At 39.7% G+C, this 14,516-nt stretch overlaps 1 protein-coding gene across 15 annotated transcripts in view; it reads left to right on the top strand.

The window, feature by feature from the left end:
- PARD3 (par-3 family cell polarity regulator) overlaps positions 1-14,516 on the top strand; it is a 562,402-nt gene that overhangs the window by 373,474 nt on the left and 174,412 nt on the right. For 12 of the 15 annotated variants that reach the window (XM_084876589.1, XM_084876586.1, XM_084876611.1 and 9 more), the window contains one exon: positions 1,444-1,554. The exons of the other annotated variants lie outside the window; for them this stretch is intronic. In XM_084876589.1, coding sequence (XP_084732715.1) covers positions 1,444-1,554 — 111 coding nt within the window. The remainder of the gene's footprint in view (positions 1-1,443; positions 1,555-14,516) is intronic. 15 annotated transcript variants of the gene reach the window in all.

Genomic DNA, 14,516 nt, shown 5'->3' with positions numbered 1-14,516 from the left:
GTTTTCTTAGAGAGCTTCAAGCTCAATGTCTATCTGTGGAAGTTGGTTTGGACTGTTTTTGAATCATGCATGTGTGTTGTTGTTGTTTTTAATCAGATATAGATTTCCAAGTTAAAGAGTCTACCTTCAGCAATTGCTTTCCATCAGATTTAGGAAAAGAATTTGATGAGAATGCCTGAAAGCTTTCAATTTTGTAAGCTAAAAGTATTATAGCACTGTAAATTATCCTTTGTACTTTAAATTTTACAGCCATGGTCTGGTTTGTCAGTTTTTAAACTGTCATGAAAGTTTCCAATAAACTTGATTATGAAAATAAAGAATAGTTGTTATAGAGAGGTTATTACACAGATGACTGTGTATTATCATTCTCTCTTCCTAACAGAAACTGCTCCAATTCAGACTTTTATCCTCCATTATCTGAAGTATTGGGCACTCAGTCCTACACATTTATTAATTACTAGAGGCCTGGTGCATAAAATTCGTCCATGGGGCAAGGGTGTCCCTTAGCCCAGCCTGCACCTTCTCACAATCCAGGACTGCTGGCTGTCAACCACCCGCCTACCTGCCTGCCCGATTGACCCTAACTGCTTCAGCCTGCCAGCCTGATCACCTCCTAATCACTTCCCTGCCAACCTGATTGACACCTACCTGCTCCCCTGCCATCCCAATTGCCCTAACTGCCCTCCCCTGCTGGCCTGGTCACCCCTAACTGTCCTCCCTTGCAGGCCTGGTTGCCCCCAACTGCTCTTCCCTGCCGGCCTGGTTGCCCTCCCCTGCAAGCCTGTTTGCCCCTAACTATCTTAGCCTGGAGGCCTGGTTGCCCCAGCTTCCCTCCCACTCTGGCTTTATCACCCCTAACTGCCCTCCCCTGCAGGCCTGGTTGCCCTCCCTTACAAACCTGTTTGCCCCTAACTGTCCTTCCTTGCAGGCCTGGTTGCCCCCAACTTCCCTCCCCTACAGGCCTGGTCCCTCCCAACTTCTGTCCCCTGCTGGCCTGATTGCCTACAACTGCCCTCCCCTAACGACTATCATGTGGCAGCCAGCTTGTGTCCACATGGGGGCAGCCACCTTTGACCAAGTGGGGCAGCCATCTTGTGTGTTGGAGTGACAGTCAATTTTCATATTATTCTTTTATTAGGTAGGATTTGTTTAATAAGAATGAAATTAAGGGTTCTATTATTGTATTGTTGTTTATTTTTATTTTGCAAAAGAAAAAATGGATATTGAGGTCATTTTCCAAAATAGTTTTCCCTGGCAAGTTTTAATGAAAAAGGAATAAAATAATTAAGTTAAATGTTAATACTGGGCAAAACTAGCAAACCACAGGAGACAGTTTGGCCCTGATTTTTAGGGAGCTCACATTTATTGGGTATATATGTCTTTATCACAAAAGAAGAACTTATTTTGGATATATTGACAAGTTAGAATTTTTTGTTGTCACAGGTTTGGCAAACATCGAAAAGATGACAAGATTGAGAAAACAAGTAAGATAAAAATACAGGACTCCCTTACTTCAGAAGAGGAGAGAATACGAATGAAGCAGGAGCAGGAGAGGTAGATATCAGTTATTTGATTAAACCTCATTAGATAGAGTTTCTTCTTTTCTTTCTACTCTTTTTTTTTATTTTATTTTATTTTTTTTTTTTTTTAAATAAAGAATTTGGCCCTGGCTGGTGTGGCTAGTTGGTTAGAGCGTTGTCTTGTACACCAAAAGGTGGCTGGTTTGATTCCCATTCAGCGCACATATCCAGGTTTGTAGGGTTCACTCCCTGGTGGGGGTATGTGCGGGAGGCAGCTAATCAAATATTCTTCTCTCCCTCTCTTTCTTCCTCTTTCTAAAATTTATAATTAAAAAAAAAAGTAAAAAATTTACATTGAATTGATTTTTATTTTTTCTGCATGAATCCAGATACTGATGGTTATGGGATGAATACAATGCAAAAAAAAGGTTCAAATGAAAGAAAAACTTACCGTATTTTCTGGCGTATAAGACGACTTTTGAAACGAAAAAAAGCCTGCTCAGATTGGCCAGAGAGGCGGTCTATTAAAAAAAGAACTGGTGTTGCCTCGGAAGAGGGGGGTAGTCTTATACAGCGAATATAGGCCTAAACCTATGTTTTAACTGTAAAATTAGTGGGTTGTCTTATACGCCGGAAAATAGGGTACATTTTTGGGGGGCATTACAATTGATTTTATTGGTTTTAGCTAAGCCATTTTGCATAGGAGGTAGTAAGACAGTAAAGACAGTAGATGCATGCATCTGGAAAAAATATAGAGTGTTTACTCAGTTGGCTTCAAACTTAGTGTTCAAGTTCTCAGAATTTTGACATCAGAATCAGAATCCATGTAATTTCAGGTAACCTTTGCATTTAGGTCACACATTGTCATAGAAACAGCTTGACTTTTAAAAAATTAACCTTTTTATAGAAAAACTAGAGGCCCGCTGCATGAAATTTGTGCACAGGTTGAAGGGTGTCCCTCAGCCCAGCCTGCACCCTCTCCAATCTGGGACCCCTCGAGGGATGTCCAATTGCCTGTTCAGGCCCAATCCTGGTATAATTGGTCCTAAACGGGCAGTTGGACATCCTTCTCACAATCCAGGACTGCTGGCTCCCAACTGCTCGCCTGCCTGCCTTCCTGATTGCCCCTAACAGCTTCTGCCTGCCAGCCTGATCACCCCCTAGCCACTCTCATTCCAGCCTGATTGATGTCTAACTGCTTCTCTGCCAGCCTGTTTGCCCCCAGCTTCCCTCCTCTGCCAGCCTGGTCCCCCTAAGTGCCCTCCCCTACAGGCTTAATTGCCCCTAACTGCCCTTCCTTTCAGGTTTGGTCCTCCCCACCCCCCAACTGCCCTCCCCTGCAGGCTTGATTGCCCCTAACTGCCCTTCCTTTCAGGCTTGGTCCTCCCAACTACCCTCCCCTGCAGGCCTGCTCCCCCCAACTGTTCTCCCCTGCAGACCTGGGTCCCCCCAACTGCCTTTCCCTGTAGGCCTGGTTACCCCCAAATTCCCTACTCTGCCAGCCTGGTCACCCCTAACTGCCCTCCCCTGCAGGGTTGATCACCCCCAACTGCCTTCCCTTGCAGGCCTGGTCCCTCCCAACCACTCTTCCCTGCTGGCCATCTTGTGGTGGCCATCTTGTGTCCACATGGGGGTAGGATTTTTGACCATCTGTTGGAGTGATGGTCAATCTGCATATTACTTTTTTATTAGATAGGATAGAAGCCTGGTGCACAGGTGGGGACCAGCTGGTTTGCCCTGAAGGGTGTCACAGATCAGGGTGGGAGTTCCCTTAGGGTGTGGGGTGGCCTGGATGAGGGGCTGTGGTGGTTTGCAGGCTGGCCACGTCCCCTGGCGACCCAAGTAGAGGCCATGTATCTGGAATTTATTTACCTTTTACAATTGAAACTTTGTAGCCTAGAGCGGAGCCACGCCTTTTGCTTGCTCCATGGCGGCAGCCATATCTGTGGGGATTTATGTATCTTCTATAATTGAAACTTTGTAGCCTGGAGTGAAGGTCTAGGCGGGCTAGGGCTGCAGAAAGCTTGGCTTCCTCCATCACCAGGGAAACCCAAGCCTCTCTTCTGCTCTCTGTGGCTTGGGTTTATTTGCATATTTGCTCTCGATTGACTGGTGGCTTGTGGGTGTAGTGGAGGTATGGTCAGTTTGCATATTACTCTTATTAGATAGGATTGTGAAAATAAATGACTGTAGAGCTTGTGGATGGGGAGAGATTGGTGGGGCTAAAGTTAATAAGTTTCGTGGAAATGGTTATTTGGTATCTAGGTGTAGCTCCCAAGAACTTATGCATTTAGAAAAATGGAAAAAATTCTGTACCCACAGCCAGTCCCACCTTATCCTTCACCCCATAGAAGTATCCTAGAGGGTAGGCAATCTTTGAAATTTTTAGATTCTTTCAAAATTTTGGTTGAATTAGTGGTTAGTAGTATCTCTCTATGAATGATTTTCTTTTATATCTTTAAAAATTTCAATTTTTTAAATCTGGCACCACCTCATTTTAGCATTAAGGGATGAAACAACTTTTCCTCATACCTATTAGGTAGGTTAAAGAGCAAAACTTCAGTCATAGAAATTTGAAGATCTAATTAGTCCTATTGAATAATTCTTAAATCAGACACCTTCCCATCTAGATGTAAACAGGTGGTCTGAGGAACCATGAAAAATAGACCGTTTTTGTAGAAAACTGGGCCGGACAAGAAAACCATTAGCGAAAGAAAAGAAAGGATTGTTTCAGGCAAGGTCACCTTCCCAAAAGAAGTTGGTCTTCTCAGGCTGATAGTTTCAGCTTTCTTTGGGGAAGATGGAGAAGCCCACAGGGTAGATTACCTCTTTGGTGTTGACCAGAAAATTCAGACTGACTGAGACTACATTTCCAGAGAAGGTTCGAAACTGTAGTTGGTATTAAGGTGTATCATGTCGAGGTCCAGTGTTATGGGCTTTAGCATGATAGTGCCTCCATTTGGGGCCTGTGGTTTTCTTTTTAATAGGTACTTCTATCGACTTCAACATATGTTCTTCCCTTGAATTGGAAATGTGTCTTTAAAACAGATGTTCCTACATGAGAAAAAAAATTTAGGGACCATTTTGAAATCTATGTAAGTCTTTTCAATGAGCTTTTACTCCGATATTACAAAAATAATAAAAATACCACTTAAAATTATGACTTTTTTCTATTGATGACTTCTATTATTGCTACTGAAATGGCATATTTTACATATTTTAAAAGTAAGAAATTTAGTGAAATATTGTCTCTCCTTTGGGAATTCAGCATAGACACTAAGTTGGTAGCTTATATTTTGGTGGGTGGCATTGTTAGCAGGGTAAGCTAAAGCTTTGATGGGTTGAGCCACCTATTAAAAAGAAAACCACAGGCTCCTAATTCTGAAGTCTGTCATTTGCAGAAGTGTTTTGAGGAGTAAATAGAGTAATTAGTTGGCTAAAAACTACTTTATATTAAATTATTTCTTCCAGTTGTCTTTTAGCATAAATTTCATTCTATTATGAATTTAGATTTTATTTAGTGAACTTTTGTAATACTCGTTTTTATACAGGAAATACTATTGGGGAAAAAACCCAGGAACTTTCTTATTGTTTCTGGGTGACAGTACAATAACTTTGGGTAAAATGTTTTTCAAAAGAGTTGATTGTACGATCTTCAACATTGTTTTGAAGGTGATTAACAACTATCTAATATGTAGCAATTTGAAATTTATCTTTAAATTTTTTGTTACACTAATATTAGTACATTTTATCTTCTGTTGATATTTACAGCATTTAAAAATTAAAATAATTTAAGATCAGTTTCTTTTTTTGAGTCTTTTGAAAAAATGTACGATTGATAGTTTTATGTATTGAAGCTTTTCCCTCTCTCCCTCTCCCTTTTGTATTGAAGTTTCTTAAGCTTTAGAGATTGAAGTGTTTGGGATAAAATGGAGTGATTTAAGTATGCAATTGACTTTCCATCCTGAGGAGTTGGTCACTCCTTTTTTGGACATAAAAAGATTTTACTTCATAGTCATAAAATAGTTATTCTCATCTTACTCCAATGCAATTAGTGATAAAACCATTTATTATAAAAGCAAAAATCCTCATGAATAGAAACGTTACAGGAACAGAAGTCTTGTATGTTTTATCTTCATCGTGCAACATCCATCTTAATTAGAGAAAAGGGTTGTGAACACTGTGACAAGAGTCTGGAATGAAATCACTAATTGATGTCAAGCTGAAGAGAGACTGTTAGTATGAATTTAGTGACAGCAGGACAGAAATTAACCTTATTATTTTATTTAATATACAATGCAGGTTCAAGGCCACTTTATTACCATCATGTAAACGAACCCCCTCCTCCCTTTTTTAAGCAAAAACTAAAGGTGTTAATATTTTTATTTCAATTACAAATTGAAATGATAATTTATTTTAAGTCTTAGTAAAAAACATTAAAGGTTTTAATATTTATTTTCCCTCCCTCCTTTCCTTCCTTCTTTTCTCTCTTTCTCTCTTTACATGTCAAGGCTAGGGAAATAGTTCATGATGGTGCTACCCAGCAACATTAGTCAGTACAGCTGTCTATGGTCATTTAAATCTCAGAAGAGCTCTGTTGTTTATAACTAAGAAGGACTTTCTGAAAGCAATATATATTTATTTCCTTTGCTAAGTTTTGGGCTAATCAGTTTCTTCTGTCATTGTTGAGGTTTGGCCTAAGATAAATAAGAGGAATGCTGAACAGCAACCTGACTCTTCAGAAAAAGGGATGACTCATATCTTAGAGATAATTTGTGACTTCAGGGTCACAAAAGAGAATAGAGGGGGTGTTTGTTTATGGTATTGACCATTGGAACCATTGTGGGCTCAACCATGACACACTACCTTTTTTTAAAGTTTCCTTAATAAACTATACTATTTTCTCCTCTCAACCAATTATTCCTTTCTTGAAATAAGTTTCTCCACAAAGAAGGAAAATATATAACATGTAAATAAAACTCTGGTTGTGTTACAAAGTTTATTTTCTCAAATCAAATCATAATAAGCAAGACATTCAAGTATAAAAGTCTATAATAAAACCATTTGTGTATTTTGTTACTTTGACTAAGTTGTCACTAAAATTCCCCAACCTACAATGCATTCCTAGTTTTTAAAATCTGCTTTTAAGTGACATTTGCACAGCAAGCTTCCTTAGCATTTCCTATAAGAATGAACTTTAAAATGCACACTCACTTAGGCTAACCATCAGATTTTGTAGCTTGCGCAGCACTTCTTTCACCTTTGTGCGCTGCAGGCCTGCTATAGTTTAATTTAATGTTTTCATTGCAAGTGTGAGCCACAGGGTGGAAAGGAGGAGTGCAAACAACTTTTTTTTTTTTTTAAAAGAAATCTTTATTGTTCATGTTATTACAAATGTTTCTCATTCCCCCCTCCCCCGGCCATTGCTCCCCTCCACCAGGTTCCCACCCCACCCTCTGCCCTTTCTCCACCCCCCATTGTCCTCATCCATAGGTGCACAGTTTATGTTCAGTCTCTTCCCACACCCCTTCTCCCCTTTTCCCCGAGAATTGTCAGTCCACTCCCCTTCCATACCTCTGATTCTATTATATTCAATAGTCAATATTGTTCATCAGGTTTTTTTTTTTAATTCCCTTGGTTTTTTGATTCACTTGTTGATAGTTAGGTATTTGTTGTTCATAGTTTTTATCTTTATTTACTTTATCTTCCGAAAGAACCCCCTTCAGCAATTCATATAATTCTGGTTTGGCAGTGATGAACTCCTTTAGCTTTTTTTTTTATTAGTGAAGCTCTTTATCTGACTTTCGATTCTGAGTGATAGCTTTGCTGGGTAGAGTATTTTTGGCTGTAGGTTCTTGCTATTCATCACCTTGAATATTTCTTGCCATTCCCGTCTGGCCTGCATGGTTTCTGTTGAGAAATCAGCTGACAATCGTATGGGTGCTCCTTTATAGGTAACTACCTGCTTTTCTCTTGCTGCTTTTAATATTCTCTCTTTGTCTTTTGCTCTTGGAATTTTAATTATGATTTGTCTTGGTGTGGTCTTCTTTGGATTCCTTTTGTTTGGGGTTCTGTGCGCTTCCTGGACTTGTAAGTCTAATTCTTTCACCAGTTGGGGGAAGTTTTCTGTCACTATTTTTTTCAGTATGTTTTCGATATCTTGCTCTCTCTGGTCTTCTGGGACCCCCATAATTCTGATGTTGGCTTGCTGAAGTTGTCCCAGAGGTTTCTTACATTATCTTCATCTTTCTGGATTCTCTTGTCTTCTTGCTTCTGCGGAGGAGTGTCTTCTGGCTCCTTATGTTCCAAATCTTTGACTTGATTCTTGCGATCTTCCATTCTGTTTTTAGAATTTGGTATAATATTTTTTATTTCAGACAATGTATTCTTTATTTCTAGTTGATCCCTTTTCATATCCTCATAGGTCTCATTTATTTTATCGGCCTTTTCTAGGAAATTCTTGAAAAACCTTATATGCGTGGTTTTGAACTCTATAACCAGTCTCTTCTTTTCCTCCATTTCTCTTGTTTGTGATCTATTTCCTTGTCCTGGCATTTTCACAGCTTCCCTGAGTTGGTAGGGTGGCTTTTTGTGCTAAGATGTCCTATATGGTTCAGTGAGTCAGCCTCTCAGTTACTTGAGGTGGACAGTCTTGGTATAGCCCTTTGTGGGATGTGTGTGCAGTCTTGTTGCTAAGCATTGCTTGTTGTTGGTATCACTGGGAAGTGCTGATCTCCAAGCCAATTGGCTATGAAGATCAGAAGTGTCTCAGCTAGGAGGGTTTCTGTATTCCGCTTGGATGGGGCAGAGTCTCATGGTGGCACAGACAAGCTTTGTTGAATCCCGCACAATTGGTTGCAGGCGCTCGCACCTCTTTGGTATAGGGGCAGACAAGCTTTCGATTCCTGTCTGCCCCTCCCTAGGAGAGTCCTACTGGCAGCGAACGAGGAAGCTAGCCACTGGAAGGGCCTCTGTGCTCTGCTTGGATGGGGCTTAGTCTCGGGTGGTGCAGACAAGCTTTATTCAGCCCCTCCCTACGAGGGCCTGGTTTCTGAGCCCCGTAGTAATGGCCACTGGCTTCACACACCTCCAAGAGATCCCCGCCCACTGCCCGGCAGTCTGGCCTCTCCCTGTCTGGGGCTGTCTATCAGAGCAATAGGGTGGTTCTGTTTTCCTCCTGAACAAGAAAGCCAGCCGCACATTAGTCGTCCACCCTCTCCGTGTGCAGGGAGTAAGCGGGTAGCAAACTTGGCCCGACCTCTCCGTGCTCCCACAAGCAAGCCGGCAGCTTCACAGTTCCTGAGGTTCAGCGCGCCTTCTCTCTTCTTTCCAGATGGTAGAGCCAACTCTCAGGCAGCCGTCCGGCACTTCAGGGTGATGTTTCCCCTGTTTTTCAGTTCTAAATTCAAACTTGTTGTGGTAGGCTGCATTCAGGTGTCTGCCCTATGCCGCCATCTTGGTTCTTCTTTCGCAAACAACTTTTATAACAATTTTTTTAATATAACTAAATTCATTGGTGATGACAATGTTAACAATAAAAATATAATTTCTTTTGTTATTGAGCTTAGAGAATATCAGGTTTTTTTGGAATCTACTATAGAAGTGACTGTGATATTTATTGGATTTTATGATAGTGGCAATTAGTAATATTATGTCAATTTGGGTAAGAGAAAGCAATTAAGAACAGAGCTTTATGAATAGTATTTCATGCTGCTGAGCATTTCTTCTGAGCAATTGACTTGGTAAAAATTGAACTTTTTTGAACATTTGTTTCTGAGTGATTTGGCACAAAGGAACATTCAAATCTAGAACTCATCAATAATATAATGACACTAGAGGCCCAGTGCAAGGAATTTTTGCACTGGTGGGAGTGTGGCCTGTGGGGATTGGCCTGCTGTGGGAGCGCTCCTCAGCCCGGTCTGCCAAGCCACTGTGGACCTGCCCTCTGAGTGGCTGCTCCCTGGTCCAGGGTCTTCTGAAGCACTCACCTCTCCAGGGGACCCAGTTGGGGCTGGGCCCAGGGACAATAGCACAGAGAGGCGGAGGAGTAGGCCTCAGTCCCACGGCGGCCATGAATCCGCCTCTCAGCCTCTTAGGTCAGTTCTGCGAGTAGCAAACTGACCACCAGGGGTAGCTCCTGTGTTAAGCCTTTGTCCCAGATGACCAATGCACATCATAGCAACAGGTCAACTGGTCGTTCTGGTCATTCAGATGCTGGGTTTTTATTATATAGACTAGAGGCCCGGTGCACGAAATTCATGCATGGGGGTAGGGGGATGTCCTTCAGTCCAGCCTTCACCCTCTCCAATCTGGGACCCCTTGAGGATGTCCCACTGCCCATTTAGGGCAGTCAAACATCCGTCTCACAATCCAGGACTGCTGATTCCAAACTGCTTACCTGCCTGCCTTCCTGATTGCCCCTAACCACTTGTGCCTGCCAGCCTGATCATTCCCTAACCACTGCCCTGCCAGCCTGATTGATGCCTAACTGCTCCCTTGCCAGCCTTTTTGCCTCCAACTTCCCTCCTCTGCTGGCCTGGCCACCCCTAACTTCCCTCCCTTGCAGCTTGATTGCCACAACTGCCCTCCCTTGCAGACCTGGTCCTTCCCAACTGCCCTCCCCTGCTGGCCATCTTATGGTGGCCATCTTGTGTCCACATGTGGACAGGATCTTTGACCACATGGGGGCAGCCATCTTGTGTATTGGAGTGATGGTCAATCTGCATATTACTCTTTTATTAGATAGGATAGAAGCCTGGTACATGGGTAGGAGCCAGCTGGTTTGCCCTGAAGAGTGTCCTGGATCAGGGTGAGGGTTCCCTTGAGGCATGGGTGGCCTGAGCGAGGGGCCTGTGGTGGTTTGCAGGCTGGCCACACCCCGTGGCGACCCAAGTGGAGGCCTTGGAATCTAGGATTTATTTATCTTCTACAATTGAAACTTTGTAGCCTGGAGTGGAGCCACGCCTTCTGATCGCTCCATTGCAGCAGACATTTCTGTTGGGGTTTATTTATCTTCTATAATTGAAACTTTATAGCCTTAAATGGAGGCCAAAGCGGGCCAGGGCTGCAGAAGCTTGGCTTCTTTCATTGCCGGGGACAACCCTAGCCTCCTGCTCTCTCCAGCTCCCTGGCTGCCAACATTTCTGTTGGGATTTACTTATCTTCTATAATTTAAACTTTGTAGGCTTTAGTGGAGGCTTGGGCCAGCCAGGGTGTGCAGAAAGCTTGGCTTTCTCCATTGCCGAAGGCTTCCCCCAAGCTTCCCTTCTGCTCTCTGTGGCCGCAGCCTGCTTGGTTGGGATGATTTGCATACTCAGTCCTTATTGGCTGTTGGACATGGCTTGTGGGTGTGTAATGGTTAATTTGCATATTACTCTTTTATTAGATCGGATAATTCCCTGTCATCTTATCACATGCATTATTTTGGCCCACTTGAGAGAAATGAATTGCTTGTAATTGTTGGCTATTTCTGGGTTCTTAATTATGTTTCATTGATCTATTTGTCTATTCTCCACACAGTCTTAATTAATATAGATATATTCCAGTCTTTCAATCATGAGTGTGATTTCTCCCACTTTATTTTTATTGTTCTTTTTCACACTTGTTTAGCTATTCTATTTTTTGCCTTTTTATATAAATTTTAAAATAATCTTGTCTGTAGTTACATTAATCTTGCTGGGGTTTTTATAGGAATTACATTAAACGAGTATAACAACTTGGGAAGAATTGACTTCTTTATTATGTTGAGTCATCCTTAATCACAATGTCTCTCCACCTTTTGATATTTGATTCTTTCATTAGTATTATGTGGTTTTCAGCATATAAGTCTTGAACAGGTTTTGTTAAATTCATATTTGTACATTTTTAATATACCTACAAACTAACATTTATTTATACTTATGTATCTATGTGTTTCATTATTAGTGATTATAAATTGCAGTGTATTTTTTATTTCAGCTTCTGTCAGCTTATAGAAATTCAGTGGATGTTTGTACATTGAAGTAGTATCCTGTTATCTTACTAAATTTACTTTTTAGTCATAGGAAATTTTTATAGATTCCTGGGGATTTTCTATATAGATAATCATGGCATCTATAAATCAAATGGTCTCATTTCTTCCTTTCCAATCTGTGTGCCATTGATTTTCTTTTCTAGCTTAGAGCGTTGTCTAGAATTTCCAGAACTATTGCTTGATTACAGTGGTAGGAACAGCTATCCCTATCTTTTTCCTAAACTTAAGAAAAAACATTCAATCTTTCTTTAATATGTATAATATTACCAAAAATTTTTTAGATGCTCATTATTAAGATTAGTTCTTTTCTATTACTAGTTTTTTGGTTTTTTTTTAGAGTTTCTGTCATGATGAATGTTGAATTTTATCAAATGCTTTTTTCTGCATCAACTAATAGAGCATGTGATTTTTTTTTCTTTATCCTATTATATTGATTGATTCTTGAATATTGAATCAATCTTGCATTCCTAGATAAGCATCACTTGGTCATGCTGTAATTCTTTTTATATATTACTAAATTCTATTTGCTCATATTTTGTTAAGGATTTTTTATATCCTTAACATATTCATCAGGAATATCGTCCTGTAGTTTTCCTTTCTTTTTAAACATGTTTTTATGGGTTTCAGAGAGAAAGGGAAAGGAAAAGAGAGATAGAAGCATCAATATATGAGAGAGAATCATTGATTGGTTGCCTCCCTCATAGCCTACACTGAGATCTACCCCTAATCAGGGCATATACCCCAACCAAAAATTAAATCATGACCTCATGTTTCATAGGTCAATGCTTAACCACTGAGCAACATCAACTGGAGCTTTAGTCTTTCTTTCCTTCTTTTTTTAATATCTCAAGAATAGCTATTTTAAATATAAGTAACATGCAATAAGCACCAATTATTAAAGAAAAAAATGATTTTAAATATAATATTACATGCAATAAATATTAATATTTCAAGAAAATATGATTTTAAGAACACAATATTACCAAAACTGTAGTAACATAGTATGATATCACAAAAGGTGTATGAAATATTAAAAATCTGCAAATAATAGGATTACTTCTATTGTATTCTAAATCATTTTCCTTCTGGCACTGTTTTTGTTCATCAAATTATTTTGTTCATTATATTCTGCAAATGAGTGAGAACATGTGATATTAATCTTTCTCCAACTGGCCAGGTCTATCCACGCTGTTAAAAATGGTAAGAGTTCCTTTTTTTTACAGCAGCATACTATTCCCTTGTGTAGATGTACCAGTTTTTTAATCCACTCATGTGCTGATGGACACTTAGGCTATTTCCAAATCTTAGCTATTGTAAATTGTGCTGCTATCAACATAGGGGTGCATATATCCTTTCTGGTTGGTGTTTCTGGTTTCTTGGGATATATTCCCAGAAGTGGGATTACTGGGTCTTATTGGAGTTCCATTTTTAATTTTTTGAGGAAACTCCATACTGTTCTCCACAGTGGCTGCACCCAGTCTGCATTCCCAACAGTGCAAGAAGGTTCTTTTTTCTCTGCATCCTCTCTAGCACTTGTCGATTGTTGATTTGTTGATGATAGCCATTCTGACAGGTGTGAGATGGTACCTCATTGCTGTTTTGATTTGTATCTCTCAAATGATTAGTAATTGAGCATGTTTTCATATGTCTCTTGGCCTTCTCTATGACCTCTTTCAAAAAGTATCTATTGAAGTCCTTTGACCATTTTTTTTATTGTGTTGTTTATCTTCCTTTGTTAAGTTGTATGAATACCCTTGTAAATATTGGAGATTAAACCCTTAAAGGTGATAACATTGGCAACTGTGATCTCCCATGCAGTAGGCTTTCTAGTTGTTTTGTTGATGGTTTCTTTTGCTGTGCAGAAGCTTTTTATTTTGATGTAGTCCCATTTGTTTATTTGCCCTTTAGTGTCCATTGTTCTATGAGCTTTATTGGTAAAGATATTGCTACAAAATATGTTTGATATTTTGCTGCCTGTTGCCTCTTCTAAGATTTTTATAGCTTCCGATCTTACGTTTAAGTTCTTTATCCATTTTTCAGTTTAGTTTTGTGACCTAGTTTCATTTTTTTGCATGTATCTGTCCCATTTTCCCAACACCATTTATTGAAGAGACTATCTTGACTCCATTTTATGCTCTTGCCTCCTTTGTCAAATACTTATTGATCATAATGGCTTGGATCGATTTATCGGTTCTCTGTTCTTTTCCATTGGTCTATATGTCTGTCTGGTGCCAATACCTGGCAGTTTTGAGAACAGTAGATTTGTAATATAGCTTGATATCTGGTATTGTGATCCCTCCAGTTTTGTTCTTCTGTCTTAGGATTGATATTGCTATTCGTGATCTTTTTTTTTTTTTTTTTTTTTAATTCCAGATGAACTTTTGGAGAGTTTGTTCTACGTCTGAGAAATATTCCATTGGTATCTTAGTGGGGATGTATTGAATCTATATATTGCTTTCAGTTATATAGACATCTTAATGATATTGATTCTATCAATCCATAAACAATGGTTTATTCTGCCATTTGTTTATGTCTTCCTCTATCTCTTTTTTCAACATCCTGTAGTTTTCCAACTATAGTTCTTTTACCTCCTTGGTTAAGTTTATTCCCAGGTATTTTAATTTTTTTGGTTCAATGGTAAATGGGATTTTTTTAAAGTTTATCTTCCTGTAAGTTCATTATTGGTGTATAAAAAAACCCATAGATTTCTGGGTATTGATTTTGTATCCTGCTACGTTGCTGAATTTATCTATTAAGTCTAGTAGTTTTTTAATGGAGTCTTTGGGGGTTTCTATGTACAATATCTTGTCATGTGGGAATAATGACAATTTTATTTCTTCTTTTCCAATTTGGATGCCTTTTATTTCTTCTTGTTCTCTGATTGCTATGGCTAGCACTCCCACTACTATGTTGAACAGGAGTGTTGAGAATGGACATCTGTATTGTTCCTGTTCTTAAGGAAAATGGTTTTGTTTATTTTTTTC

This window comes from Pipistrellus hanaki (assembly GCF_964339955.1).
Source record: "Pipistrellus hanaki genome assembly, chromosome: 1".
NCBI lineage: Eukaryota > Metazoa > Chordata > Mammalia > Chiroptera > Vespertilionidae > Pipistrellus > Pipistrellus hanaki.
Note: the sequence above shows the minus strand (reverse complement) of the source record. Positions and strands in the feature narration are given on the sequence as shown.